This window comes from Amia ocellicauda, chromosome 5 (genome assembly GCF_036373705.1).
Source record: "Amia ocellicauda isolate fAmiCal2 chromosome 5, fAmiCal2.hap1, whole genome shotgun sequence".
In the NCBI taxonomy this organism is placed as follows: domain Eukaryota; kingdom Metazoa; phylum Chordata; class Actinopteri; order Amiiformes; family Amiidae; genus Amia; species Amia ocellicauda.
Window position 1 is genome coordinate 9,533,987 of NC_089854.1, and position 27,589 is coordinate 9,561,575.

Here is a 27,589-nt window from a genome sequence, read left to right on the forward strand (position 1 = left end):
TTGACTGTGAAATGGGTTCAGTAAGTTGGTCTACAATGAAAATGACAGCTGAGAGGACAGAGAAAGTACCGTAAGAAAAATAAATAAAGTGGAATAAATTATAATGATTATATGCATTTGTTATTCCTCTTCCCTAGACTCATGCAAGAGGAAGACTTGAAGGAACACCGCAATCATGTGACTCAGCCGCCTCTTTCCCCAGTCCAGTACCACCTGCAGTCCGCTGAGGACAGACTCATTGCCTCCAAGACCACCCAGTCTAAGCTCACTATATTTGATCATGTGGGCCGGGAGCCTGCTGAGGCGAGCAATAGAGAGCAAGTAGTGAGGAAGAGCTTCGAGGAGCCCATGCTGGACGCCAACAGTGTGTGGGCACCTGTTCCCTGCCGCAGGACCATTGTCAAACCCCCCCGATCCATGAACAGGCCACAACAGGGAAAGAGGAGCTTGGGCAACTCTTTAGAGAAGCTGCAGGCAGGAGAGCCCAGAGGCCAATCAGAAGAAAAGGGCTTACCTTTCATACACACAAACCACGGCCCACAAACAGACAACAGACTAAGACCTACATCCCTGGAGTCTTTTTGTTACACTGTGGAGGACCCTTATTTCAGCCCCTCTTCTCCCAGAGAGTCTGTTGGCACGCTGGACAGCCCTGCAGAGTCGGTGGACGAGCTCTGCGAGGCAATCGAGAGGGTCTGTAACCGAAATCAGGAGCACACTGATCAGTGGACCAGCAACCCCTGCTACAACAACCCAACTGTCACCCTCAATCATGTCGCACTGGAGCTCCCTCATCATGGAACCACGAGTACTGGTGAAAAAGCTTTTTTAGAACATAAGTTAACGTTTGGCGCATCCGGTCATTTTGTTTAGTAGCTAAAGGACCCTAGTCATTTCATATTGTCCAAGATCCCATCAACTCGTTATGTAAACAAATTCCTCCCATTTTCAGTCTAAGACTTACATTTTCAATGGTGAATTCCAGTTCCTTGTTTAATTCTTGAGCTTGAAGTGGTCCTTGGGTTTCACTTCTTCTGCCCCATTTAGGACTTCAAATACCTCAATGGAATTCCCCTACATTCGTCTCTATTAAAGAACTTAATTTAGTTAGTTTATGTAATCTGTCCGTGCAAGACAGTCCACTGAGACCAGAGATTATTCCAGTCACAATTATTTGTAATAGGCAAAGACTATGATGAATTTTAATAAATTCATTCCTTTTTGTCCTTTTTTTCTTCAAGTTCACAGCTCCCCATTTTATATTTTTTACCCGAGTGTAGCCTAAACACGCTAGAGGCATCTCATTTGATAATTTCTCCTTGTTTTCGTTCATTAACCAGTTCTCAATCCATTTACATAGCCTACCTCGGATTCCTTCTAATTTAGAAATTAATTACTGGTGTAAAACTTTATCAAAGGCACTTTGGAAATCTAGATCACAGAATGCATGCACTGCCACTGCCGTTTGTTCAAATAAATCTAAGAAGTTTGTGAAACAAAATCTGCCGTTTCTAAACCCACACACTCTCAAAAGTATTTTTGCTCCAATTTTTTACTCTACATAAGCTCTTGAAAGCATTTTTAGGAGAAGGTACAAAAAAATAATAATGTTGCTGTTTCATGTATATGTTGATTTTCAATCTCAAACTCTCACAGTTGCCAAAAATGGGAACAAGGTCTCCTCTGAAGTAAACAAACATAAGTGTATTTTTTAGCTAGGTTCCAGTAAATCAGCTCTATAGTATATGATTTCAAATCAGAAACACAACAAAAATTGTGGCAAGAAGATTTCTCAACATAAATTGCTTGTATTTGAAGCAACTGGACATGGAAGCTTGTCAAACCTAGACACCTACCAGTGAAGATATTTGCACATTGTACCTTTATTAATAGCAGGCTATTTACTCAGCTTTATTCTTTGATTAATATACGTTTGCCTTTACCTATAAACTGTATTATATTTATTTTTAAAATTTATTGAGACTTCTACAGACCTCAATAAGCTTTTCGTATTCAGGAATTTACTAATACAGACTGACTCATCCTTGAGACTGAAGGTCAATACTGTAGACATTCGCTGTATCACACTAACACAGGAAATACAATATTATAACAAGTACAAATGTAGCATTAAAATAAAAAAATAAAAGACCAGTGCAGTTTAGGGTGGAATAAGAGTACCATTTAAAAAGCTGACCTTCAATCTAAGCAACAAGAAACTTCATTAACTGTACATAAACATTGTTAAGAAGATGGTAGTAAACAAAAGCATTAAAAGGAAAGTATTTACTTAAATGCTCTGCATACTAAACATCTGTTTGAACGGTAATTCACGTAATGCGTGTCCTTAATTAGTTTTTACTAACAGACAACAAAGAGCTGCTGTGTCACAAAGACTATACTGTAAACAACAACAGTATGTTAAGAAATGTAGGCCTACATAACAGTAGTAAAATGTAGCATGATTTAAGAATCATCATCTGCCAAAAAGATAATTTAAGATTTTTTTCTTTTTCCCATTTTGCAAAATAATCAGCATCTCGAACTGTTATTTCCCCCACAATTTAGGCTACATAATCTCACTTAACCTCATTGTATCAGCCTCTTAAAAGTAGTTTTCTGCTTTCAGGGTTTGTGTACCAGGTAGAAAGATTTAATTAAAAATACCTGATTCACTCAATCTTTAAAAAATATATCTGTCATACATAGATCATTGATATGTGATGAAATATTGAAAATCATGTATAAGATCATTGTCTTTTCCTAGGCTAAACCATTGTTCTAGAATCTAAAAAAATGTAATAGCACATGATAGCTTTGATTGAAGTAGAGTTGTTTTATGTGCCCCCCACACAGTGTTAGCATTTCCTTCAGATGGAGAGCCGCCCCCCCCTCTGCCTGAACGAACCCCAGAGTCCTTCATCTTGGCTGAATCCCCAGGTAACCCCCCCTACACACAGCCCTATACAAAATACACATCTACCAGACACCCGGCCCTAGTTTGCGGTCTGATATTCAGATTCATTTGGCTGTCAATCTTTGAATGCATCTTCACTGTAAGCAGCACAAAGCGTTATACATTGTAACCCAGCTGGGTAAATGTCCGTTCAGCTGAATATAAGTATATAAACACTGCGCAAATACTTGACAATTGTTCAGTAACACCATGTAATTGAGAATCACATAACACTACAGAAGTACTATATACATTAAGCACATTCCTACCATATTTTAACAATTGCTACATGGTGGAATTGTCAGATTTCTCCACTGCATTTGCTTGCCCCTAGTATAATCTAGTTGATGGTCTGCACAAGGCCAATAAATTATCCCTAACCTAAGGATACTCAAAAATGGACAATATATATACTGTAAGCCAAATTTGTCTGTGATGTGCTTTGAAATATTTCTCTGCCAGTTAATTCAGAAAAGCCTGGACCTGCCATTCCCCTGGTATTGAGCATCTTACCAGTTCCTGTTGAACAGCTCAGTGGGCAAGGTGAGTCACGATAATACTCGGGGGGAAATACTCCGGAAAGTGCTGACATGGAACTTTGCCATTGTGAATGATTGAATTACTGATCTTTTCCATAGACTGAAATGGTTTGATAAATAACAAACCAACCTGTTACTCATAAAATTTTAACTGTCAGTATGTACCTCATAATGTACACTATAAGTAGCCGTGCATATGGGAAAAAATCTTCTCAATGCGAAAAATGTAGAATTTTTCTTCTTCTTTGTGAAATGACAGCCTAAAGTACAGCCTAAAACTTTTCCATGGAGACTGAATCTCTTGCTTTGTGGTCTCATCCAAATCATCAGCTGTACGTGGATTAGCATGGAATACTTAATTACTTTATTAATATGTACATAAAGTATTCATGAAGTTTCATGACTGGAGGGGTTAGAAAATCGTAAGCAACTGACATGGTTCAATGAATACAAAAATCTGTCTGTACACTGTAGTTTAACTAGAATAATAAAACTCCGGTAAAAACTCATCTAACTCATTTCCATAAACAAATACAACAACAATCTAAATATTTTCTTTTAGTTTCCCTCCAGATGTTTTACAGCTTGAAGTACTGAGTTTCTCAGTCGCAAGGACATATATACCACAGATTGCACTTATCTGACAACATCATGCTTTAAGTACTAAAATATGTTAATGAAAAGGGTCACAAGAGATTTTTTAAATAATGTAATAATAATGCGATTTCTTTATCACCGAAAACACAACATCTGATAAACTGAACATGACCAAGGGAACGTATGTACATATGACTTACCTTAAAGGCTTGAAGGATCCCCTGTTTACTACCGAGTAAACCTGGCTTCAGTACTGACAATGGGTCTATGTTTCTGCAGGGACCCCACCCTCCCCCATACCCCCTCTACCAGAGAGAACCCCAGAGTCATTCATCCTGGCCAACAAAGACGGTGAGAAAGACACATGACACTTGTCGTCTTTTATCTAATCTAGCCCTGTTAGCAGTCAAAGTAGTAGTGTGATAATGACACCTACCTGGCACCCCAGAGCACGTTACAGTAGGCCTATGAGTCCTAATATGCATTGCCCCCGGACAGGTGTTTTAGGAAACGATGACAAGTGTCGTAAATTAAAGCATCTAGTCTGTTCTTAAGAGGTCAACGTGTCACCCTGAAGTCAGGGAGGAATACAGGTTAATTTATATAAACCCCCTAGTTCAAGAAATATGGGAGGTAGACCACCTGTCTTGCATTTAATTAATTTTTGTAATTATTTAAATATCATTGCTAATATTTTAAAGTACTTTATTATTTGTGTTTTCTGGGGAATTAAGAACTAGTGGAGAGATAATATAAGGTATACAAAATGGTGAAGTAATTTAATTGGAATTAATTGGTTATCCATTAATGCAGTTGGATTACTACGGGAGAAATCTGGGTAAAGTATCTTCCTCACGAGAGCTGCAGCATCTTACTTTTGAGCCGTCACTTCCACTCCATATTGCTCCGCAGAAAGCTTCTAGATTCATTTTTTTCAATAGAAACCACTTACAAAAGCTTAAGAAACTACAGATAGGTGAACTTCTTTCTCACAGAATTGTATAACAGTGTGGAAGACTGATAATTGTTTGCTCTTCAGATCACCCTCAACAAATCAACAAAAGTGAAGTGTTGATGTTTGTTGCGTTAGCCCAAAAGGTGATATCCAATGTGTTAGGTGATGACAGGCAAATGGCAAAAAACTAAATATTCCTGTCTCTTCTACAGACGTTGAGAAAGCAGAACACCAGGCTCTTGTGTCCACTTCCCCTCTTGCCTCCACCACCACTCCGAGAGTGGGAAGTTCCTCTGAATGGTGCGGCACCAGCAAGCCAACGGTTTCTTCAGAACCCAATACATCATGGAAACGGAGCAAGGTAACAACGTATGCCTTGAAGAACAGACTGTCCTACATGTGAAACCTAACACACATCCCCCATTTGAAGTCACAGTGTGCAATATCCGTTGAGGTTTTCTGAGCGTGACATTGTAAAAGTGAATTCAAAGAGGTGGTGTGTTTTTACAGGCCTAGCTTTTATCTGTGAAAGATTAAATAAAATTAAAGGTCCAAACACAGAGACATTTCCTCTTATTAGACGCACTGCCTTCCTGAGAGCCACAAACCCCCCCTTCCCCTCCCCAGCCCCCATGAGACAAAACTAAGGATGTTATTGTGGTGAAGATGATGGCGGAAACATTTATCATGTTGAATTAATGGGGGAGCTATCAGCTTGCAAACAACAATTTGCTCTCATCAGGCTACCATTAAAGAATTGGGAGCTCATCAAGAGGAATACAATAGCTTGCATCAGACCAGAAAAACACTGATTAGAACCGAACCATACAATCACAGCAAAGTTACATGCTGTGATTGCTGCATCTCACTTTGAGTACGTGTCCTCAGCCTGGGTAGGGTGAATAACCTGGAAAGAATTATAATCAGTACCAAAAATCCACTGAGTCATCAAAGTTGGACAAAGCCAGCATCATACAGAAGTGGAGAAACTTCCAAAGGTACATGAGGACTAAATTCTTTTTACTTTACCTTTTTTTCAGAGTTTAAAACCAAGAATGTCACTTTTGGGTAAGTTTTGTTTGTTTTTTAAATATTTTTTAAAGATAAAACCACATGGCTGCTTTATATCCGAGGTAATGATCAGACAATCATGGTTTGTATTGAAGCTGTGGGATTAAAGTTCAACTTTCACTGAGCTGATGTGTGACAATGTGGTGTAGTATGAAAATGCTGAAAATGAGATAGCAGGTGTGGGCTGTTAACATTGGCTGCTTCATTCACTCTTTGTGGCTTTGCTATTCCAGTGGCCCCCTCTGTGCCCCCCCCACCGGCTCCAGTCCATGCTGAACAACCTGCCCCAACCCCTGTCGAGGATGGTGAGCCCCCAATGTAGACAGATTACTGATCACTAATAGTGTTCAACTCCTTTAGTTTTTATTCCACAACCTTTTTTTACCAAGTAATTTTACTAAAACAATAACCTATGTGAATGTATAGCCTACGTTTTAGTGCTATGACAAAGTTTAAGTTCCACAGACAGATTGTGCCCAATCTCAAACCTGTTGTTATTCTTTTATATCACTGATCACAGACTGGTACAACAGATATAGATATAACCTGTAACTTTGCTTCATGCATACAATAATTCCTTCCTTTCATTTATTTCTTGAATCGTTATATATTATACATTTGTATGGTTCTTGGTTTATAGATAAGTGGGATAGTAGTGTCTAACTACAGCACAAGTTCTGCTGTGCATTGTCTGAGACAAAGTGCATGCTGCTTTGTTCTTCTTTCCTCTCTCATGTGTGCCTGTTTTCCCAGAATCCCCATCCACCCTCACTCCTCCTCTCCCTGAGAGAACTCCCGAGTCCTTTATTCTTGCCTCAGAACAGGGTGAGTGTCCCCCTATATCCATCCCTTTGATTTATATCTCAGTGGGAAATTTTCAGTTATTTTTTCCCAAGCTGATACTATGAAATTAGTTTGCTACAATAGTTTCCAGTGGTTCTGTATAATCCTTTCAAATCCATCTGTATGCTTTATTTCATTGGGATTGTCTGGAATTTGCTGTGGTTTACTATGCTATCCCATAGACATTCGTAAGGGCCCCTTCCTCAGACTTATTAAACCCGGGACACACCAGCGCGTCGTGTCGCTTCACACTTGACATGCCGCGGACAGTGCCACACCAACGTGTCTCCCGAGCGTCAAAAGGCAGAGATTCTGTTTTGCGCAAAACAACAATACAATTACAGAACTATATTTTACAGTTAAAAGTAAAAATAAATGCCAGTATTTTGGGAAAACCCCACTAAATCATCAACAGATGAGGAGGAGGTGGAGGTACAGGGTTGGGAAATTGACTTTTTAAATTAACATCCACAATGGCTGGTGGATGCATAATTGTACCAGCCACTTAGATTTTTTTACAAGCCATGTTTTCCCCTCAATTCAAATATATAAAAGAAAATGCACTAGCATTTTCTGAATTGTTTCAATACATTCATTTTATTATTAATACATATTTTATTAACAATGTAGGCTACAAACAATATGTGCTAGGCGGCTTTGTACTAGGCAATTTATTGATTGTGAAAGATTTATAAATCGTGTTGATTGTGAGAGGCTGGTGTTAATTTCCCAACCTGTGGAGGAAGAAGATGAAGAGATTTTGTTAATGAAGTCAGGGAATCCCTTGCATAGGAACTGCAAGCAGCATTTGCACTTTGTGAAGGATATAAGACCTGTTGCAACACTGTGATCTGTACCATGGCAGATTAGCACAGTGAGATGAGGTATTGTTAAATTAAATACTGAATATACTGGTGTAGCGCTGCTCAGTCCACTTTTTTCTTTGTACTGAATAAATACTCTTCACTGCATACTATGTGAAAAAGCAAGTAAGCGCATTAATTGGATTTGTAAAATACAAAAATGGTAATTTTACTGTTCTGACCATTCTGTTCTGTCCTGTACTGACCATTTACCTTAGTTTAATAATCATTCGTACTTTGTGTATTTAAACATTAAGTACATTATTTGTTTGTGTGTGCTTTATGTCCTTTTTTGATCTGGACCCGGTTAAAACAAATCTCCCGGTGATCTGCGATTATACAGTTTAATAAGGTACAAATTCCGGTGGGTGTGGAGAAGGGATATATATTAATTATAGGCTATATGGATCAACTTCCTTTCCTAATATGAAGGAGAAATTGGATTCAAACCCCATAGGCAACTTCAAAGACCAGTTATTATTATTATAAACTACTTAATACATCTGTGTCATAATGTACAACATTCTGAGTGATGTCTCCACTATAATTAGTTAACTAATGTGCCCCTCATTTTTCTTGTCATTTGTATTCCCATCCTGATGAATATTTTAACTAATTACTTTTAGAGATCTTATTTGTATTCACGCTTGGGGGCTATGCTTCAGGCAGCCAATGAGAATAAACCAACTGCAGGTGTTTCTATTACTTCCCACGTCAGACATTTCTGTGGCAGCTCCAAGGCCAAAGCTTTAGAGACATTTCCCTACAGGAACTCAAAATGACATCTTGTCAGGCTGTAAAGCATAAGAAAGCAAAATGACAGGCGTGTTACGTACACAGCTGAAGCAGTACATGTACATGGTTCATGTTTTTTTAAAGTAATATTTTCTGCCAATGCTATCACTGGGGGGAAATGCTCATATTGTATCTCTTCAAAAAGCAAATTCTGAGGTGCCAACAAATACAATGTTATACTTGCCCAAATCTTTCTACGGCTGTTTAAGAAACATACCTATTATGTTTCTAAGCAAATGTGTTTATTAATTCTCAGGGATTTCAATTGGCAGTAGGGGGGTGATAAATGCATTTTGTTAATTTATACTGGAAAAGGTCAAAGGGCAAACCAGAGAGAATCTCAAGGACCCAGTGTGGATGGGAAAAAAAAACAGCATGAACAAAAGACAGATTGAAGTTTTCATTTTTTATATAACCAAAATACAAAATTGGAATGATTAGTATGGGATGTTATGTCATTTCCAGAATGTTATGTGATTTCAGCATGTGAAGAACTATCCTCGAAATACACCATGCCCAGAAACTAAATGCCTCATTGTCTGCTAGATTCCCAAGGCACAGACTCCCAGCCCCAGCCTGCCACGCACACACCCAGGATTGGCACCTCCTCAGAATGGAGTGGGAATGCTCAGCCAAAGAATTTCCTAGAATCCATGATGATGCGTAGCAAGGTGACTATGAATCACTGTTATTCATTCATCATGACAATGTTCGTCCATTGTGCGGACGAGCCCGGCCCAGTCTCAGACCTTTCTTACTCATCTTCTCTGGATAGAGCAGCACAGAAATCACTCCTACTACTTTCTTGAAAAAGAACTTAAATACAGATGTTTTGTATTTTGAATTAGAATGTCCAATACTACACACCAGTTATCTAGCAGGGACGGGCAGTAGTTCACACTAATAATACAATTTTTCCTGCCTCCTGTTCTTTTCCATCTGCCAAATCTCTATTTAAGAATCACTGAATAGAAAATAAATACTTATTTGTCTTTTTTTCAGAGTGTTAGAGCTAAAAGTTCAAAACTGGGTAAGTTATTTTATTCTGTTTGTTGTTGTTTATAGTAGCATTTTCATTCATTTTAACCCTCCCACCTGTTTTTTATTTTTTATTTGCTGTTCCCCCACATACACTTTCATTGTTATTTTGAGGGGCTGTAACATACTGGGATTCTGAGTGCTGTAACAAATGGATAATAAACAGTAAGAAAGCACAATCAATTTAATTCCTTAATTCGCACAGCTTAAGATGACTCACTCGCTTATTATTACTGTTGATGTGTTGGTGATTTATTGGTGAGCAACACCAGGTCTGGTCAAGGTTAGATACTCTATACCTTCAGAAGAGGGCAATCATAGCACTCATTGCACTATAAAGGATTACCTACATATTTTAATACCTAGGGAAGGGCACTGTCACAAAATGCAAGCAACATATGCATACCTTCACTGATACACACCTTTGTGTTATTGCAGAGCCCCTGTCTGTGCCTCATCCAGCTGGAGACACAACAACACACACTGTCCCCACACCTGGAGGAAACGGTGAGTTACTAGGCGCACGTCCACCCCATTCCTGCTTTGATCAAAGCCCACAATACAAATAATGTCCTAAACAAAGCAGATGGAGCCTTCAAAGGAGTTCCTGTGTTCTCTGACGTGTCCTGATGAACATCTTGCCTTTCCTGTTGCTGCAGCTGATGAGGCGTCTTCCAGACACAACAGGCCACCAGCGGCTGCACCACCAGAGGACCAACAAGGCAAAAGCAGCTCGAAAACCTCATTATCCAGTTTAGCCAGGACCAAGGTAAGACAGACAGACATATATACACACACACACACACAATTGGCTATTATTCACTGTATATCAGATCATCCTGGAGCTCCATCAAAACCATTAGACCTTTAGGTAGACTATCTGTGCTGGGTCTTGGTCTCCAGGCTTGTTAATCCAAGTGAATCTTTTAAAATGCATCAGTCATCATCTGTCTTTTGCATTTTCCTTTGCAGAGCCTGAAGTTTCTGAGGAGGAAACGTAAGTCTTGTTTCTCATTAACATCAAATGCTAAAAGTTGTCTGTGGTTGGCACTACAAAAAATATTTGGAAAATCGTTGTAAACCTGGGATGCTTTGGAACACTTTGTAGCCTAGATTTGTTAGTTTTGTTGTCCAAAAGGAAAAAAAGGACACGTTTATATTATATATAATGTGTGTTGGTATGCGAATGATTACCTAAAATTGACACATTTTCCATTTTGTTTAATTTCTCTTCCTTAGCCAAGAATAATGCCCCAGAAGCTAACAGTGTTCCTGCACAACCACCTCCTTACAATGGGATCTCTGCATTTAAATTCAGTAGGTTTCTCTGACTGATACCATTTCCAAATCCACACCTATGTCAGCAAAATGTTACTATTTTTAGCATGATCTCATGATTTTTGTTTGTTCTTAACTGTACTCTAATGTAACTAGAATGGGCCCCTTATTGCATGAACATGCTTTAATTGTCAAAAACTTTCTAATACAGTTAATCACCACAAGATGGCTCCCATCGCTGTACTTAAGGCTGTCCAGATCTGGTTCTGGAGAGCCCCAAACAGATTTAAATGTTACTTCTATAAAAAAACTGCCTGACCTATTAAGCAAGTGTTTTAGTAAATTAAGGAATTTACATAATTCACAACAAACTCATGAAGGCTCATCAAGGCCTCAAAGACCTGTTTTAATGAATTCAACAAATTGCTTAATAACCACCATGTTCTTTAGAAAGGAGCGATTTAGGGTGACCTTTTTGATGGTGCCAATGCTGTTTACTGAGCACACAATGAAAAGCTCTTGCCTGACAGCAGTGTATCTTTGCCATTTCAGACTTTGGGAACCGTTTTACCAAACCCAAAGGCCCGCGCAGTTACCCAGAGACATGGGTGTGAAGACACTGAAGACCATAGAGCTGCTTCACACCTCCGAGAGTGGGACAGAGCTGGGCTGCACTGCAACTTTCTGTGGTGGCGTTTATTTGTGTGCATATTTGTTCTGTAGCTGTAAGTGACTGCAGGACAAGCTTGTAAAGTGCCTGACCATGCAATTTCTCAGGTTTCTAAAAGTCTAAAAATGTTTTAGGTCACGGTTCTCAAAGTCAATTCCTGGAGACCTTCAGCATCCTCTGCCTTTTGTTCCTACCCAGCTCCCACCGCTCCCACTGATGCTGATTAACTGGATTCATTTAATACTCCTCTAGGCTACAAATTGTGTTGCAGGCATTGTACATGGAGTCAAACTAATATTTTAAGCTGTCACACTCATGTTATACATGTTTAACCCCCACTGTGGCCACTTGGCCCTAACCAGGCACAAACTAGTGAAGTTAACACTGAAATTAGCCAAACCGACTGGTTGAACTGCGAAGGATGCAGCACCGAGGAGGTGAAATCCGCTACAAACCCCTGATATGACGGCACTAATAATATGCAGCCCCACTGTGAGCAATGCGCATGAGTCAAACACGCAGCTCAGTGACATACAGGGATGCATTTACCATGTTACACTGCAAGAGCAATGATACAGCAAACATTTAGTACCAATTAAATACATCAAATAACACTTCACAATAAACCCAGCTCGCCTCAACTTTGTATGGAAAAATAATGGGTTTCGTCCTTGCTTTTCTCTTTACAACAGGTAAATAACAATATACACCTAATGAATAAACACACACATAAATAAAGACAGTCCTAAAGCTCTCACAGAAACGGCACAGTCGGATTTACTCCCGCCTCCGACGGCAGGAGAGGAGCTGCGCAGGCGGGCTCCATAACGGGCGCTTTATCCTCAGGAGCAAAAACACTCCCGGGCCCCAGTGTTCACACACCGGCTTCCAGGACACGGACTTTTCCCGCTAGCAACCACGACTGTACACGGTACTGTACTCTGGCTATCGATGCAGGTATACTATACTATAACGGAGGAAGTGGCGCAACTTTCCCTACTGCCTGTTCCATTTGTGTTTTTCCTCCACTGCTCCAGCCTCTCGTCTCGTCTCCCGCCAGTTCTCGGCCCCTCCCACATCTCGCGAGAACAGTGCTGCCGCGCTCTGACTTCTCCCTCACCTCGTCTGCCATGTGCTCCCAAACAGCAGCAGCGTTTCAACTCATAGTTAATCTTGATGGCCACCAGGAGCCAGTAAGAAGACTCTAATCTAATTGTGTGACAGCTCCTCTACATAATGCCTTACTAACAAACTGCAACCATAGTCGAAATACATTAAAGATGAAAGCAAACTTAATGAAGAAAGGAAACATAAATGAAACCCCATCTGTGACTGGATGTTACACATGTCTTAATGATCAAATAACTAGATGGGTTAAATCCATAGCCAGTTGGACACTAAACCAGAAGAGACAGCTGCACACCGAGAATTGGCTTTGAGACCCCTCCTTTTGATGCTCACATTCAACAGGTACACAGTGAGCAACATGTTCACTCTCCCTTTGTTGCCTTAATTGTGTCTGCAAGAATGCACAATAATCGTATGGTGCACAATGTAATAATGCAACCTCTTACATTTCCATTCTGAAAAGATGAAAAGATGGAAGATGTCCTGGAGCACCATAAACCTCTGGATACTTTTAGACAATTTACAAAATGAACAAGCGAACATGGATAATAGACAGCACAGTGCAATATGACTATCATACTCGCACACTTTAAAGCAAATTAATGAAGTAGTTGAATGAATGGGCCTATTACAATGGGTCTATAAAAATGAGTTTAAAAATGGAATGTATTTTATTAGCTTTATGTTTATTGCTGTTATTTTCTGCAGTTACACAGTCTTAATCTAAAAACTAACCAATGCACAACAGAGGGAAAAGGGTATTTTAAAGTTGGGAAGTGCCGTTACTGTAACTTTAGCGATTAATTCTGCCCAAACTGCTCTAAAGCATCATAGTTATGTAATATATAGAAAAACACCTCAGGGTAAATCACTGGATTGTGCAGTATTTTTTTTTTTTTTTTAAAGGAATAAATGTGTATACTGAAGTGTATGTGAGCACATATATTACAGCTGTGTTCCTTCTCAACAGCCCATCTTTCAATCACAGCTATAGATTAAGATTATCATAAATTTGCTGAAAAACTGGAAATGGTGGTACCAGGGGACATCATATTCATAAAATGTTGGATAGACACAAAGTACTATAATTCAGTTGTCAATGATTCAGACAAATCGTTTTTTTAGATGCCTACTGGACAAAAAATGAATTTACATCATTTTATGCGTCTATATTTAAAAATAAAAATGAAGCTATTTCCAATAAACGGACTATACAGGGGCCCACATTGTAAGTCCCAAAATAGGGACTTTATAGGGACCCAAGGGATAAGTCTCAATACAGGGATTTTTAAGAACCGCGAAGGAGAGGATGCAATTTTTGGTACTTTTTTCAGCACTTTTTTCAATCTATACATTACCTCAACATCCAAAATGCTATTAGGACTTGTGTTGGCCCTTGTTGTGAACCCATTCCTTGCCAACTATCTCAGATTTCAATAGACTTTCCGATGGATGTTTTCAGGAGTTTAAACTTCTATTTTTCCAATCAGTGTTCAACAGCCCCTGAAAAGATATCCTTGAGAAGTATAGTTTAATGAACAGTATTTGTTAAACCAACTGGCTCACCAAATGTTGTTTAAAGTGAAGGGTGAGCGAGTGTGTTTGACAAGGTTTTACGAAAGGGAAGCTATAATATGCTGACCATGACTTTTTATTTATAAAACATATTTGAATCCTATTTTCAGCTCCAATATCTCCCATCAACAGAAGTATAAATTCCACTTTTAAAAGTAATGATTCAAGCCATTGTTTAATGCAATCTACTGTACTGAATTATCTTCTGTGATACGTATAAATGGTTTTCATTACGTTAATCATGATTCTTATTTTGTACAAAATGTATTTCTATATCAATAAATTATTTACCAGCAAATACTTTCCAAGTGATTTTTGAAGCGTTCCAAAGCTCATTTACAATATTTACTTAGTCAAGTCAAGATGCACATTTTTAATTATTTATTTAAAAAAATACAAGAAAATGTCTATGCATTCCATTTTGTATATTATAGGAATAATCAGAGATTCACACTTTTAACAGTATTCTAGTAAATGTAAGCAGTTATATTTACCCAAAAAAGGTTATCGTTCTCTTCAGTTCATACTACACATTTTCCTATCTTTATTAATATAAAGAAAAAACAAGATCTTATGCAGACATTAACAAGAGCTACTGTTGGAAATCTGGATACACAAAGCATGCCTTGTTCCCCAGGCAAACTTACATTAGATACACAGTACCAACTACAAAACCAAACAGAAAAGTATCAAATTAGCTGCCTATTCATTTTAGTTTACTCTGGGGCTAAATATTCATTTATCAGTTTCAAACCTGTACATTCCTTGAAAAAAAGAATACAAATAAATAGTACATGATGGAAAATAAAGACAAACCCAGGCAGAAAAAGGGAAAACAAAAACAAGACTGATAATAATCTTTCCTAAGGTCAGAAATACTGATGTCTCAGCACAGCCATTGCTTCACAAAGCAGAAACAGGTTTAAGACAATCAGGTTTCAGTGATCAATGCTATCTTGAAGGCATGCTTTAAATATGGATTGATTTTGGCGGCACAATGGCATTGAGGTCCACTTACTGGTTGCTTTCTACTAGTGGTCACACTGCCATTTTATCCCTTTCAATGAAATAGTGCCGATAATGGGCATGTGCAAAATGCATAAACTACAGACAAATCACAACAGTGACTCGAAACATTGTACTCCTAACTACAACTGCACTAATGATTTTTAATCGAATCCGTTATAAACAAACTGTTCTTCACATAAGCGCAACTGGTATGCTTATTTATTGAGTGAAATAGCTTGTTGGGGGTAGGAAGTCGGCATAAGTGCACTGAAATGATACATTATTGAAAATATGTAGATAAATACATGTCATTTACAAAATTAGGCAAAATAACAGTTTAGACTAAATATTAAATCTATTCATTATAAAGTTTTTTTTCATTTAGATTTTTTAAGAACACATCTTTAGTTAATACAACTACAGTAGAATGCTTGAACATGTCATGTGAAAAATCAAATACGCCAAATTTGCGATGGAAAAACTTTCCTAATCATCCGTATTCAAATAGACATTGAATTTATTAATTAATGCGGACAACAACTGCTGGCTAACATAACCTACCTGCCAACTCTCGCGACAAAATACAAACACGTTGATTACAATACCTTATTGAGATGTGCAAAAGTCATTGTCTTCCATTGTTACACAAATGAAATACATAAGACACATAACAATGATTATCAGGAATAAAACTTTCAAAAACCGAAAGGTGTCAAACAAAGTTTTGAAAAGGTCATATAAAAGAATGCCTGGGAGCAGTCAACCCTTTGTGCAGCCTATGTTAAAGCTTACGAAATATTGGAGAATAATATCTATAGAAAATGCTTTTAATAAAAGGCAGATAATCCAGATATTTATTTAAACCACCTGGAAGAATGGTAAAGATCAGCTTTTTAAAAATTTGAGTAAGTGCTTTTCATCATTTACAGGCTCTGCATTGACACACAAACTTCAAAAGTGTGTTAACGCAGTCTTCAGGTCACTCCATGCCGTATTCTGCTAGATACACTCTCTCGAGCCCCTGAGACTGACCGAAGCATCAGGCTACAGCGGAGACAGAGCGGCGGCTACGATTAAAATTCCAAACCTATCATAACCAAGGACACTACTCGGTCATTAAATTCCCAGCAGTTCAACACCCACCCCGCAAGTGCACAAGCACTGTGTAGTTTTTATCTTTTCCCTTTAAAAAAAATCCCATTTCGTGCTGGGAAAGGGCTGATGGATTTGTGTCCAGAGTTCCTGAGAGATTAATACAATCCAAGAGTTATTTCCAAAGGAGCTAAATTACTACAGCGATATGAAAACATCAAGAGGCTTCAACAGTAACAAGCCTTTCTTCTGTGGACGTGCCACAGAAATGTCTCGTTCATGTACGTTTCTCTGGAAGAAAGCATTTTCAATGGGTCTTGTCTCCCTGTAAATTCTCAATAAAATGCAAAAACACATAAAATTTAATTTTGAAACTTTTTGCCGTTCAAGAACACCCACTGTTCTTATTACTCACGGTGAATTGAAAGGGAAACCTCTGGGGCTCTCCCACCTTCATTATCAAAGTACTTAAGCTATCTCTGCAGATCCGTGAGGCACTAGTGTACTTCTCACAGAACTACAGAAGATAACAAAACCTAAAAAATAACAAAAACATGCTGGAATACATGTAGTTTTTTTTTTAAAACATAAAAAGACATACTTTCTAATGAAAACCAAAAATATTTTGACCACTGTCCATGATTCTTGAAATAAATAATAACTGACAATAACGGTTCTTTTCTTGACAATGTTGGGTTGGATATAGGCCTTTTACCTAATAGTAAATTCAGCAGAAACAAAACAAGTAATTGTCCTTGTAAAAATACAAAAACATTGAGCAACCATGTGCCGTATATTAGGGTTTTAGAGTTGTTGTTTTTTGGAATCAGCAATTATTTGTCCTACTTTCATACTTCCTGCTTTGGAACTGCCATTTGCACAGAAAATTCCCCCTCTGCACTCTGAAAGAGAGCACATACATTTCTATGGAGGTACACTGCCAATCCACCATTTTACTTTAACACACAAATGGCACAGGTTGTGTGTGTGTAAAGGGCTTTGCTACAGGTGCAAGGAAGGTAACAGTGGTCACTGGTGCATGGAGAGTTGAGATGCCTCCAACTAACCTAACTCCAATCCCAGCAGTGCTAATAAAATAATAGCAAATTAAGTGTCAAACTCCAGGCTAGGGAACACTTCTTGCATTCACAGAGCCTTTAACCCGACGTGCCTGTCACAAGCCTCTTAAACAATGATTATCTTTGGATTTATATAAGCAGGCATGGTTAAATGGAATATATTTTGTATAATTCATCTGTTGAAAGGAAACAATTAACTATTTTGGAAAGATTAAACAAAAAAAAATCCCTTTAGTGATTTTATGCATCACACTATGCTTTTGTTTCCATTCTTTCTCCTCCCCAGCTTTGGATTATACATGATTGGCCTTGACTGTTTAACGTGCAAACAACCAGATTGAATTCAATGTATTTTTGTGAAAAATAAAGTCATACAATTAGCTTGTACATAAAAAAAAGTTTCCTTTCTGACATTGTGGAATGTTGATGACATTACCGATCCTTTTACTTTAAATACCCTCCACTCTAAAAAAAAAAAAAAAGTCCCAACATCATGGTGCTATTGAGGCGAATCTGCAGCACCAAGATGGGCGTTACAATGGACGGGGGGACAGTCTGGGGTGATGGGTGGCATAGCCGGGGGAAGGCATGATGTTTCTGTGGCCGTGGGCAAAGGTGCCATGGGTCTGGCTGGCTCGGAGCGAGTGGGGCAGGGAACTGCGGGTCTACTGAGCTGGGGGGCGGCTCGTGGATCTCTTGGAGGTGTTGCTGGCTTCTGAAAAAGGGGTTTTGCCGTTGACAGCGGCTTGCTTTCGTCCACCCCCACAAGATCTGGCGTCGAGCCGGGCACTTTGGTTTCAGTGTCTTTTGAGGCACTGCACTGAGAGAGCTTCTGGTCCGCCTCAGGGTGGTACTGCTTGAGCCGGATGTGCCAGGCCAGACTGCAGACGGCAGACACAGTTTTAAACTGGTGAATGACATTGCGTGGGATGAAGTAGATGTCGTCGTCGCACAGCTGGAGTCTGGAGTAACGGATTCCTTCCCTCCTCAGCTGGTTCAGCTTAGCGTCGTCCACCCACTGAACACACTGTGAATAAAGAAAAGTTCTTGGTCTGTAAAAAAGGGATTAGGTCTTACAGATTCTACTTCCATTCAGTTTAGAAATAACAAGCCCCCACCCCAGAGAGCAACCTCCCTAACTTTCTCAATGTCAAGCAGCCATGAGTTATTCAAGTTTCTCTTTTCTTTATTGTTTTCTATTTAACTGCAGCCAACATTCACTGACCTTTATGAATCGAAGACAAAAGCATCCTCCTCCGAGACAAGTCACCGGGCCAGCCACCTCTTTCTTTAGTGAAATGCAAAGGGAGAGGCCCAGCTCACGTGCCAACAGAGGGACAGGCACGGCTTGGCCATTCTCACTAACAACTCTGCAGGCACATTTGTCGGCAATTCGGCGACAAACTTTTGCCCACCCAAACCCTTCACTAGCCGCGTGATTTCAGCGGTTCTGAGCCACGGGTAACGGACGACACATTCAGCACCAAAAAGTGCTATAGCAAGGCTGCACCAGGCTATTCTGGGACATTGTGTGAGGATTTTCATAATATGAGGCCTAAGGATCTCTTTGCTTTTGTTAAGAGAATTTGAAGGGAACTATACACAAAATATTCATAACATCAAACAAGACACCACAATTCTATGTTAGGGTTTTCATAATCAAGATACATGATCAAATATCACTGCCCACAAAAGCATATAATCTGTATTTGTAATTTCTTCATTCCTACCTGAGACACAGGAGGCTCATACAAGTCTAACTGAAGTCTCTGCACAACATCGTTGAAGTCTTCAGCGTGGAAACACACCACATCTTTGGTTACTCGGGGTCTGTCACTCCTGAGAGAGAGAACAAACAGGACAATTTTGCAGGTTACTGCCCAGTGCTGAATTCTAAGTAAACCACCTATCCAAAACAACCCACGAACCCTGTGCTCTCTGCACAATAAGATTATTATTATTTTTTAAATCCAACTCTATAATCACTTAACTTTTTTTTTTTAATCTTAAGGTGATATTTAAAAAAAAAAAAAAAAACACATACCAAATGACTCAAAATACAAATGTGCAACAACTCAATCAAAACAATAAACGTGATTATGTGGCAAACTTCCAAACCAACAAAAACAGTCAAATGCATTAAAATAAAGAGGGGGAAATAAATTAATAAATTTCATCATAAGTATTACAATTTTGAATGTTTTAATTTCCGTAAATGTAAAATACTCTACCAATAAAATCAGTATCTCTGCAAAATAAGACCCTGGAGCGTATAGTAAAAGAAACGTATGGTAAAATAACAGTTATTTCCACAGTTTGCTCATAAGACATCACACCACGACATATATATTTGTAAAGCAGTAGGACTGAGAAATCAGGTGAAAGTAATCTCTGTCTGAGGCCAAAATAGCATATGTATTTCCCAAATACATATACATTTCCCAATACTGATTAGGCCCTGTTTTTGTAATAATAGAAGATAGACTTACCATTTCCCAAACTGTACAGCCTTAAGTACTCCCACAGCTGCCGTGCTCTGCCAGTCAAAGCTCTGGCCCACGTGGTCAGCATGGGCCCTGGTCCGGTCCTCAAACAGCACCTCCCGTGGCTCACTTGTTCGGGGCAAATAGTGCAGGTTCTTAATCTCATTCATTGACCTGTACAGAGATGGCAAATTGTTGCGTTTAACAATTAAAAATAAACAGACAACAACAATGATCTCATGTCAGATGCAGCGTAAGAAACCTTATGGCCACATCAATAAAGCATTTTTTTTCAAAGTAAATTGGTATAACAATTTTCCTTATCCCATAACACGTGACACAGTTGGTGCAGCGTCTCACCTGCGTCGCTTGAAGGGGGACTTTGGCATGTCTGCGGTCGGGACCATCTGCTCTCCGGGCCTCACCCACATGATGGGCCCATCGTCGCTCTGAGAACGGCAATCCAGCTTCAGACTGGACAGGCTGCCCCATGGCAACGTCATCTGTTCACAATGTAAGAGGAAATGCATTTAAATACTGTTTTGCATATTCTAAAGAATTTAACTACATGCTTTCTGCTGGTCTTCTGGATTTCATAACTCCTAAGTCAACATTTGATTAAACTTATTTAACATTTTCTTCCAGTGTTAAACCATTGATCTGCCATTTGTATATAGTCATACACAGTTAATGAAGATTTGTTTGGTTTGATGAAGAACACTCATCTTATCAAACTCGAATTGTCAAAATTGTTTCAAATTCAAGTTGTGAATACCTTTTGAATACAATTGTACATAGGCTATATAAAAAACTTCACACTAACAGAGGATACTGAGGAGGATAGAAAAAAAAACAAAGAAAAAAAACCTAAGATTTTGTGTATTAATCCTTCAAGTTTAGGACAGCAAAGAAATACATTTGGGATAATGTAATTCATCATTCCTTTAAAACAGGATTCATCATAGCCAAGCTTACAATTATTGATACATTTTCATACAGGGCATCTTCAATGACCAATTTCAGTCTTAAAAGGACTACGGATTACCTCTCGTTTATACACAATTCTGCCCAAAATCGTCAAGAATGAATTCATTCCCATTATAAAATGACTCGTTATTCCGTCAATTCACAAACTACCGTCCGCCAAAGAGGTCTGATTCTCAGTACTTGTACTAAGTAATCATACAACGTGAACTGAAGAAGTGGACTCTTGGAAACACTAAAGTAACTTTTAGGCTTTTTCATAGGCTAATTAAATTTCAATCGCATACAATTAAATCTCTCAACAGACAATGGCAGCAATATTAAGTGACACTGTGTTATCAATAGTTCAGTGAATGGAGAGGTAATGTACTATCAGCATAGAAGGGTTTTAACAAATAAATCAAAACATGATACAATTCCAAACTAAAGTGTTTACTATTAACCAAACCAGAACACATAAAATCTAAATGAGACACTCAAAACCAATATAAATCAATGTGCAAAAAACACTCAAATAACACTCAAGTAAAATAATAACCTTAAATGGAAAAGAAACACACAAACAAACACACACACACACAACTGTAAACCCACATAGGCAGTGCCAACTACTCAATTGGCAATTAACAAACCCTCTCTAGGTTCTGATATGCTGTACACAAATAGCAATAGTAGCCCACTTGATTAAAATAACCCCTTAGTTCTAATGTCCCATCAAATTAAGATAAGGTAGAAGGAATTAAATTTAAAATGTATTTACCATGCAGAATTATTCGAGGGGGAAATGTCACAACCACTAAAGACAGTGGTTTGTCTTTATTTGATATGCAGAAAATGCAATTCAGTTGCAATCATGGAAGAAAACGGCTATTTTGGTTCAAGCTCCCTTTCAGTCAAGCGTGCAGCTTTACTTTTCTGCCACTACAGTATCTCAGTACAAGGTGTAGCCGATATTCCTTTTGATTCCCCAGTGTTCTCTTTCCCCACTTCTCTCTCATGCCTATAACTCACCCTCTTCAAAAATGACACGCACGCATAAGGCATGTACTCATTAATCCACCATCTGTGGCAGATACACGAGTGTGGACCTGTAAACCTCAAATAGTAACACTGGTTTTCATGGAATAATTCCACAATTGGGGAATAAATTATAATTAACATATTCACCAACAGACCTTCAAAAATGGAGATTCTTCCAACATGTCAAGGAACTCTGGGAAATAATCCCCCACTTCTTCATCCACAGCTCCAACAAGGCTGATCTGTCTCATCGGCCCAGCACGATATGTCCCAGAACAGTATGTCCGATTCACCTGTTGAGAGAGTACACTATATTCACCACCACATTATAATGGTGCTGCAATGGGCACAAACACTGCCAATGCAATAAAGTATGTACGTCACTGAGGTTACACGCATGTACAACAATGTGTCAACAAAAGAATATTGCAGTAACAATTATAAAATGCCTGTTTAACACTTTTGCTTAGCAAAAATAAAAATACTAGCTATCATGATACACTATATATTAATATACTGCAGAACACTATTTTCTAGAGTCTCTTTCCTCTCCAATCATCTCCAGTTCAAAATGGCCTCACTTGGTACATCCAAGCACTTAAACTGCGTCATAAAAAAAGCTTTCTGTCAATGCCGTGTGCTCTCAGGTAACCTAGTAAATCAAAACTGCAATTGACTGTACATTTCTGCTGGGCTTCTGAACAATAAGCGATTCTTTGCCAAGAGCCTGCTCTACAATACTGCCAGCATCCATTATACTTCCAGTGCCTCAGACAGAACTGAAAGCAATGAGATAAGAAACCACTTTGGGTAACTTTATTCATTTTCAGTGAGAGAACAAAGTCAAGCTCATTAGCAAAAGCTGCAGTAAACTGGCTGTCAGCAAAACAATGTGATTCTTTTAACAAACCATGTTCCCGTGGATGTGCTGCAGTTAGCGTTGTCACTCTAAACAGGCTGCGTATTATCAGCGGACAGCGACCCATTAACAGTTATTGTAGAGCACACAGAATGCCTCAAACTAAAGCTGCTTCAGAACATGAACTACAGAGGTGTTGAACTCTGCAGAAAATATCAAGGCCAAGCATAACCTGGTACTGCATTCACATTTTTATAAAAAGTCATCCATGTCTGAAGAGACCAAATTGCTGACTGAAGAGCTGCCTTGGGATAAAATGCAATGTATTTAAAGAATTTGAAATGTGCACATTGTACATGGCAAATTCTGACCTAGAATCTGGGGGGGAACCTCAAAAACATTTCAAACACAATGAGAATACTGTACTCCTTTGCATGTTGCTTTTGGATAAAAGTTAAATTGTTGATAAATCAATGTGCACTAATATTTGGCTTGACTAATCAGTCAATATACTCCTGTTGCATTCATTTAAAGAGTATTTGAAATGCATTTAGAATAATGTCAAATATTGGTTTCTATTTAGTTTTGGCAAGTTATTGCATTAGAAATAAGTCAACATTTCAACATTTGCAAATTCAGCCAAGAAGTCAGCCCCAGAGTGTGATCTCCTCTCAGCCCGTAACAAAGTATTCCTGTGTTATTGCAAGACAGGGAAATATGAATTCATCAGTTTGAACAGCCTAACCTCGGTCTGCTCTCTGTAGGCAGTACAAAGCAGGGAGAGACAGGACCGAACACACAGCATACCTGAGAGTGGAAGTTGGAGATGGTGGTTGTTTCGATGTCCTTCTTGCCCAGGATTTCCATTTTCACTGGCGTGCTCGGGAAGTTAAAGGCAAAGTAATCCAGGAAGTCGGGCAGGTAGGCCGCGGCACCGTGCACAACCGCCAGGGCGTAGCGGGCAGCATTCTTGTCATTTTCACTGAAGGTGAGGTGCAGGAATTCCTCGGCAAAACACTCCATCTCGGCGGGCGGCAGGAAGGACAGCTCATCCATGTAGGCGTGCAGCACCGCCGCCCCACCGTTCGGCTGCCGCTCCTCGTGGATGAAGCGGCCGTACTTGGTGCTGGTCTGCAGGCAGGAGCTGCGGATGAAGTGGTCGTGGTGTGAGAGGAAGGGCATCTGGACCCCGTTGGGCGTGCGGTACTCGTCCGTGCCCAGGCCCGGCTGGCACAAGCGCTCATCTTTGAGGTATTTGAGGGCAGAGTCGGGCAGGCCCTGCGGCACCTCAGAGTCGGGGGAGAGGCCGGTGAGCCCCGCGCACATTGTCTGGACCTCCTTGTTGTACATCTTCAGCCGCTTGCCACGCTCGTCCTCTCTGTGCTTTTTCTTTTTCTTTTTCTTCATCTTCTTCAGCAGGTACTCGTCTTTCGGCTGCGTTTTGCCATTCTCATCTCGAGCTTCTGTGCAGGGAAAAAATACAATAAAAGAAAGAGGTTACTTCCAAGTTATCATATCACCTTAAGAGAAACTAACCTGAAGTCTTAGATGGATTTATTTGTTACCATAATTAATTAACATTCACCCTACTCTTCAACTACACTGAACCTAACCATGCTTCTGCCCAATCTAGAGATGTACATCCTTCTGAGGGCAGGTTGGCAGTGACCTGAACACAAATAAGGTCACGTTCAAGAGCTGAACAGGTTACGGGTTTAGCCAACCCATTTTAGTAGGTTTATTAATTGGGCCACACACAAAATATTCTCTAAATCCCAAGATAAACTCAAGCAAACCTTGAACTTTTCTGGTGATTGTACACTGTGTGGATACTAAAACAGACTGAAAAATAAAAAAGCAACATGCAGACAGTTTCAGAAGCTTTCCATTCAGACACCACTCCTCCACATTTAAAGCCCTACCACAGCTCAATAACTCGGGTCGATAAAAGGGAAACTGGCTTCAGTGAAACTGTGAACACTTAGCACTGCTCAAGCTGCTGTTTAATGGAAGTGATATGCCCTGGTCATGCCAAATCCCTCACCTGCACAAAATCACCCTGACATTGTGCAGGACAAGAAGTGTCAGTGGCTAAAACCTGTTAGAGTTTCACTTTTGTTTTCAATGTACCTTTACTTCGACTCAAGAGATGCCTACCTTTTTAGCTAATATGAAATAGGTTTTTAAATGTCATTTTGTAGGCCACTGGATCAATACCAATTCATCACAATGACCCAGTGGTAAACAAAAAGTTAAAAAAGAGGGAGTTAACCAGGGAGCTACGGTAATGACACACGACATAATGGCCATGTCTCAGTCACTGCTCGTCAAAGTACTTTAAATGTAACTGTCAGGTTTTCTGTCAACACGAGTAGTTTCTCAGACATCTGACTAACTCGGCCACAATAAAACTGCCACACCAAGCCTAAACTGTTTGTGAAACGGTCTAATACATAATAAATAATGAACACGTGTTGTACGAGGCGCAAATGACGGCGCAAACAGGTCAAATCTGCGGTCGGACGCAGTACGAGTCCCCGGCAGGACCCGCTTCGGACGGGCGCGGAACCGGGGTCCACGCACTGCCTGCTCGCTTACCCTTCTTCTTCTTCTTGATCTGTTCCGTCTTCACGTTAGCTTCGCTGTTCTCCTTCTTGGGCTTAAGTTTCTGCTCTTTATCGCCGTGCTTCTCCTTGTGTTGGATCTTGGCCTTGGCCAGTTTGAGCGGAGTGAAGGTGAACAGCCCCTGGGGCACGGGGGGCAGCACCGGGGGCAGCACCGGGGGCAGGGGCTTCTGCTCCAGGTGCGGCGGGGCGGTCTTCCTCGGCGAGCCGGCGAGCAGGGACTCCTTCTTGGCGTGGTGGTGGTGGTACTGGATGGGCGCCTGCTCCGAGCTGAAGCGGGATGGAGGGACGTGTTGTGGTGCTGGCTGGGGGGACGGTTGTTGAACATGTTGATGGTGGTGGTGATGATGGTGGTGAAGCTTTGCCTTTTTGGCTTCTTTCTCGGATCTCTCCCGCTTGTCGGACGATGGCGAGCACTCCCTTTTTTTCTTTTTCTTTTTCTCCCTGGGTGTTTTATCCAAGCTGTCTCTCACCTTTTCTTCCACTTTTGCGCGAACCAAACCGACCTGCGCAGCCATTTTGACAACGGATTTAAATGGCCTGGAACCCTGCGCACGCATGTGTGAGAGTCACGGGAAGAGTAGTTCTCATAGGGCAGAGCGGCCAGCTGGCTGTAGTTCTACACAGCGGGTCGTCGCACTGCGCAGGCGCACTGCAGTAAGGCCCATGGGATGTGTAGTTCTTCTGTCCCGAGGCGAGAGGGGTGCGTGCACGAACGCACGCATCTTGTTCTGTCCTGCTGACGTCACGGGTATGGAGTTGGGCGGCTCGGTAAACATCTCTGCGGACGCGGAAGCAATGGCGAAGCTCCAGAGTAAGGGTTATGTTTGAACAAAATAACGGAAAGCAAGGTTTTCTTTATGGATTCCTTTTCTTAAGCATTTTCACATATGTAGACCTGTTCTTTTTTAGTTTTCTGGGTCATATCCACACAACAGTTCTCAAGTAGTAGCAAATCTGACAGTAAGACTACCAGCGAAAAAATAAGTCTCCGCGATGATTGTAATTATGGTAATCATTAATAGTGATTGAGTTCGTGTGATTATTGGAATAATTTTCCGATGTTATCGAAATATTAAAATACAGTAAATATGAAGTCAAATACCATGCCTCTGCAGAAGTCGGCTGGGTTAACTAGACAGTAATATTTGGTGAAGCCATTGCAGTAACACAGCAATGAAATAAAACCTGTATTACAAGATAGATACCAGACACCCATATCCTAGTATCATGCAGACTAACTACAATTTGAATTGCACATGTGACAGTACTGTGCTTTTTGCACTGTCTGCTACTGAATATGTAATATTTTGTGTAGTATGCAGGGTATCAATGCACCATGCATGTAAACAACGCACTTTTTTCATACATTTCACAATACTACAATACTGAAAAAAATCAATCTGTAATGTAAATACTTCAATAAATGCTAGATCCGTTTTGAAAAATAAATATTTGTAGTTTGAATACATATTTCACTAAATCTGGGCGTCAGACTCACAAACTAAATATTTGTTTGAAATAGATATTTAGCTTAAATCTAAAATATGGGTATTGCAAAATCAATATTTAGATAACCTACAAATAAGATCATGCAAATATGAGCCCAATAAGGTAAAGTCCCAGCATGTGGTACAGGACAGCCCATGAGTGTCACACTGGGACAAAATATGACACGTGGGGCTAAAAAGATATAGTACAAGACAAAAGGTGTTCTCTCGTATTAGGTGTGCATCCATGTTATTGCATAGTTGTTGAAAGTTGAAAAAATAAAATACGAAACTGAAATATCATAATTGGATAAGTCTACACCCCCTGAGATAATACTTGATGGAACCACCTTTGGGAACAATTACATAGATTTGGAAATATTTGGCCATTGTTCTTTTCAAAACTGTCCAATAATAGCGTTGATGGAAAACACTCTTCAAGTCATGCTGTATATATATATGTTAAGGCTTTTTGAAGTGCACAACCCAGCAGAGGGAACGTACAGGAACTGATGAATGTAACCTGCAATCATGTGAATCAGTACAATGTAACACAGGTTGAGGACACTTAACGTGGTGTGTGATTTTGAAGGTGATTGCTTAAACACCTGAGCTCATTTAGGACTGCTATGACAAAGGGGA

At 39.8% G+C, this 27,589-nt stretch overlaps 2 protein-coding genes across 3 annotated transcripts in view; one reads left to right on the forward strand and one right to left on the reverse strand.

The window, feature by feature from the left end:
- ptpn22 (protein tyrosine phosphatase non-receptor type 22) overlaps window positions 1-13,633 on the forward strand; it is a 31,836-nt gene extending 18,203 nt beyond the window's left edge. The window contains exons 13-27 of one of the 2 annotated variants that reach the window (XM_066703613.1): window positions 138-814; window positions 2,857-2,940; window positions 3,419-3,499; window positions 4,372-4,443; window positions 5,260-5,408; window positions 6,088-6,115; window positions 6,352-6,423; window positions 6,872-6,943; window positions 9,166-9,290; window positions 9,622-9,649; window positions 10,096-10,164; window positions 10,317-10,426; window positions 10,630-10,654; window positions 10,897-10,974; window positions 11,488-13,633. In XM_066703613.1, the coding sequence (XP_066559710.1) occupies window positions 138-814; window positions 2,857-2,940; window positions 3,419-3,499; window positions 4,372-4,443; window positions 5,260-5,408; window positions 6,088-6,115; window positions 6,352-6,423; window positions 6,872-6,943; window positions 9,166-9,290; window positions 9,622-9,649; window positions 10,096-10,164; window positions 10,317-10,426; window positions 10,630-10,654; window positions 10,897-10,974; window positions 11,488-11,549 (1,732 nt within the window). In that variant the 3' untranslated portion in view covers window positions 11,550-13,633. The remainder of the gene's footprint in view (window positions 1-137; window positions 815-2,856; window positions 2,941-3,418; window positions 3,500-4,371; window positions 4,444-5,259; window positions 5,409-6,087; window positions 6,116-6,351; window positions 6,424-6,871; window positions 6,944-9,165; window positions 9,291-9,621; window positions 9,650-10,095; window positions 10,165-10,316; window positions 10,427-10,629; window positions 10,655-10,896; window positions 10,975-11,487) is intronic. The other variant, XM_066703614.1, reaches the window with a different exon arrangement.
- A 1,041-nt stretch (window positions 13,634-14,674) lies between these two features.
- Window positions 14,675-26,018, reverse strand: rsbn1 (round spermatid basic protein 1). The gene is made up of 7 exons (XM_066703615.1): window positions 25,432-26,018; window positions 23,641-24,296; window positions 22,130-22,267; window positions 20,331-20,473; window positions 19,977-20,144; window positions 19,218-19,326; window positions 14,675-18,514 (listed from the first exon to the last, which is right to left on the reverse strand). Exons 1-7 carry the CDS (start codon window positions 26,015-26,017, stop codon window positions 17,987-17,989), a joined length of 2,328 nt encoding a protein of 775 aa, XP_066559712.1. The 5' UTR covers window position 26,018; the 3' UTR covers window positions 14,675-17,986.
- Between the last annotated feature and the right edge of the window lie 1,571 nt (window positions 26,019-27,589).

Coding starts and splice junctions, on each gene's coding strand:
- rsbn1 (XM_066703615.1), bottom strand. CDS start 26,017: ATGCGTGCGCAGGGTTCCAGGCCATTTAAATCCGTTGTCAAAATGGCT. Junction 24,297..25,431: donor GATCAAGAAGAAGAAGAAGG/GTAAGCGAGCAG, acceptor TTCCCTGCACAG/AAGCTCGAGATGAGAATGGC. Junction 22,268..23,640: donor TCTCCAACTTCCACTCTCAG/GTATGCTGTGTG, acceptor CTCTCTCAACAG/GTGAATCGGACATACTGTTC.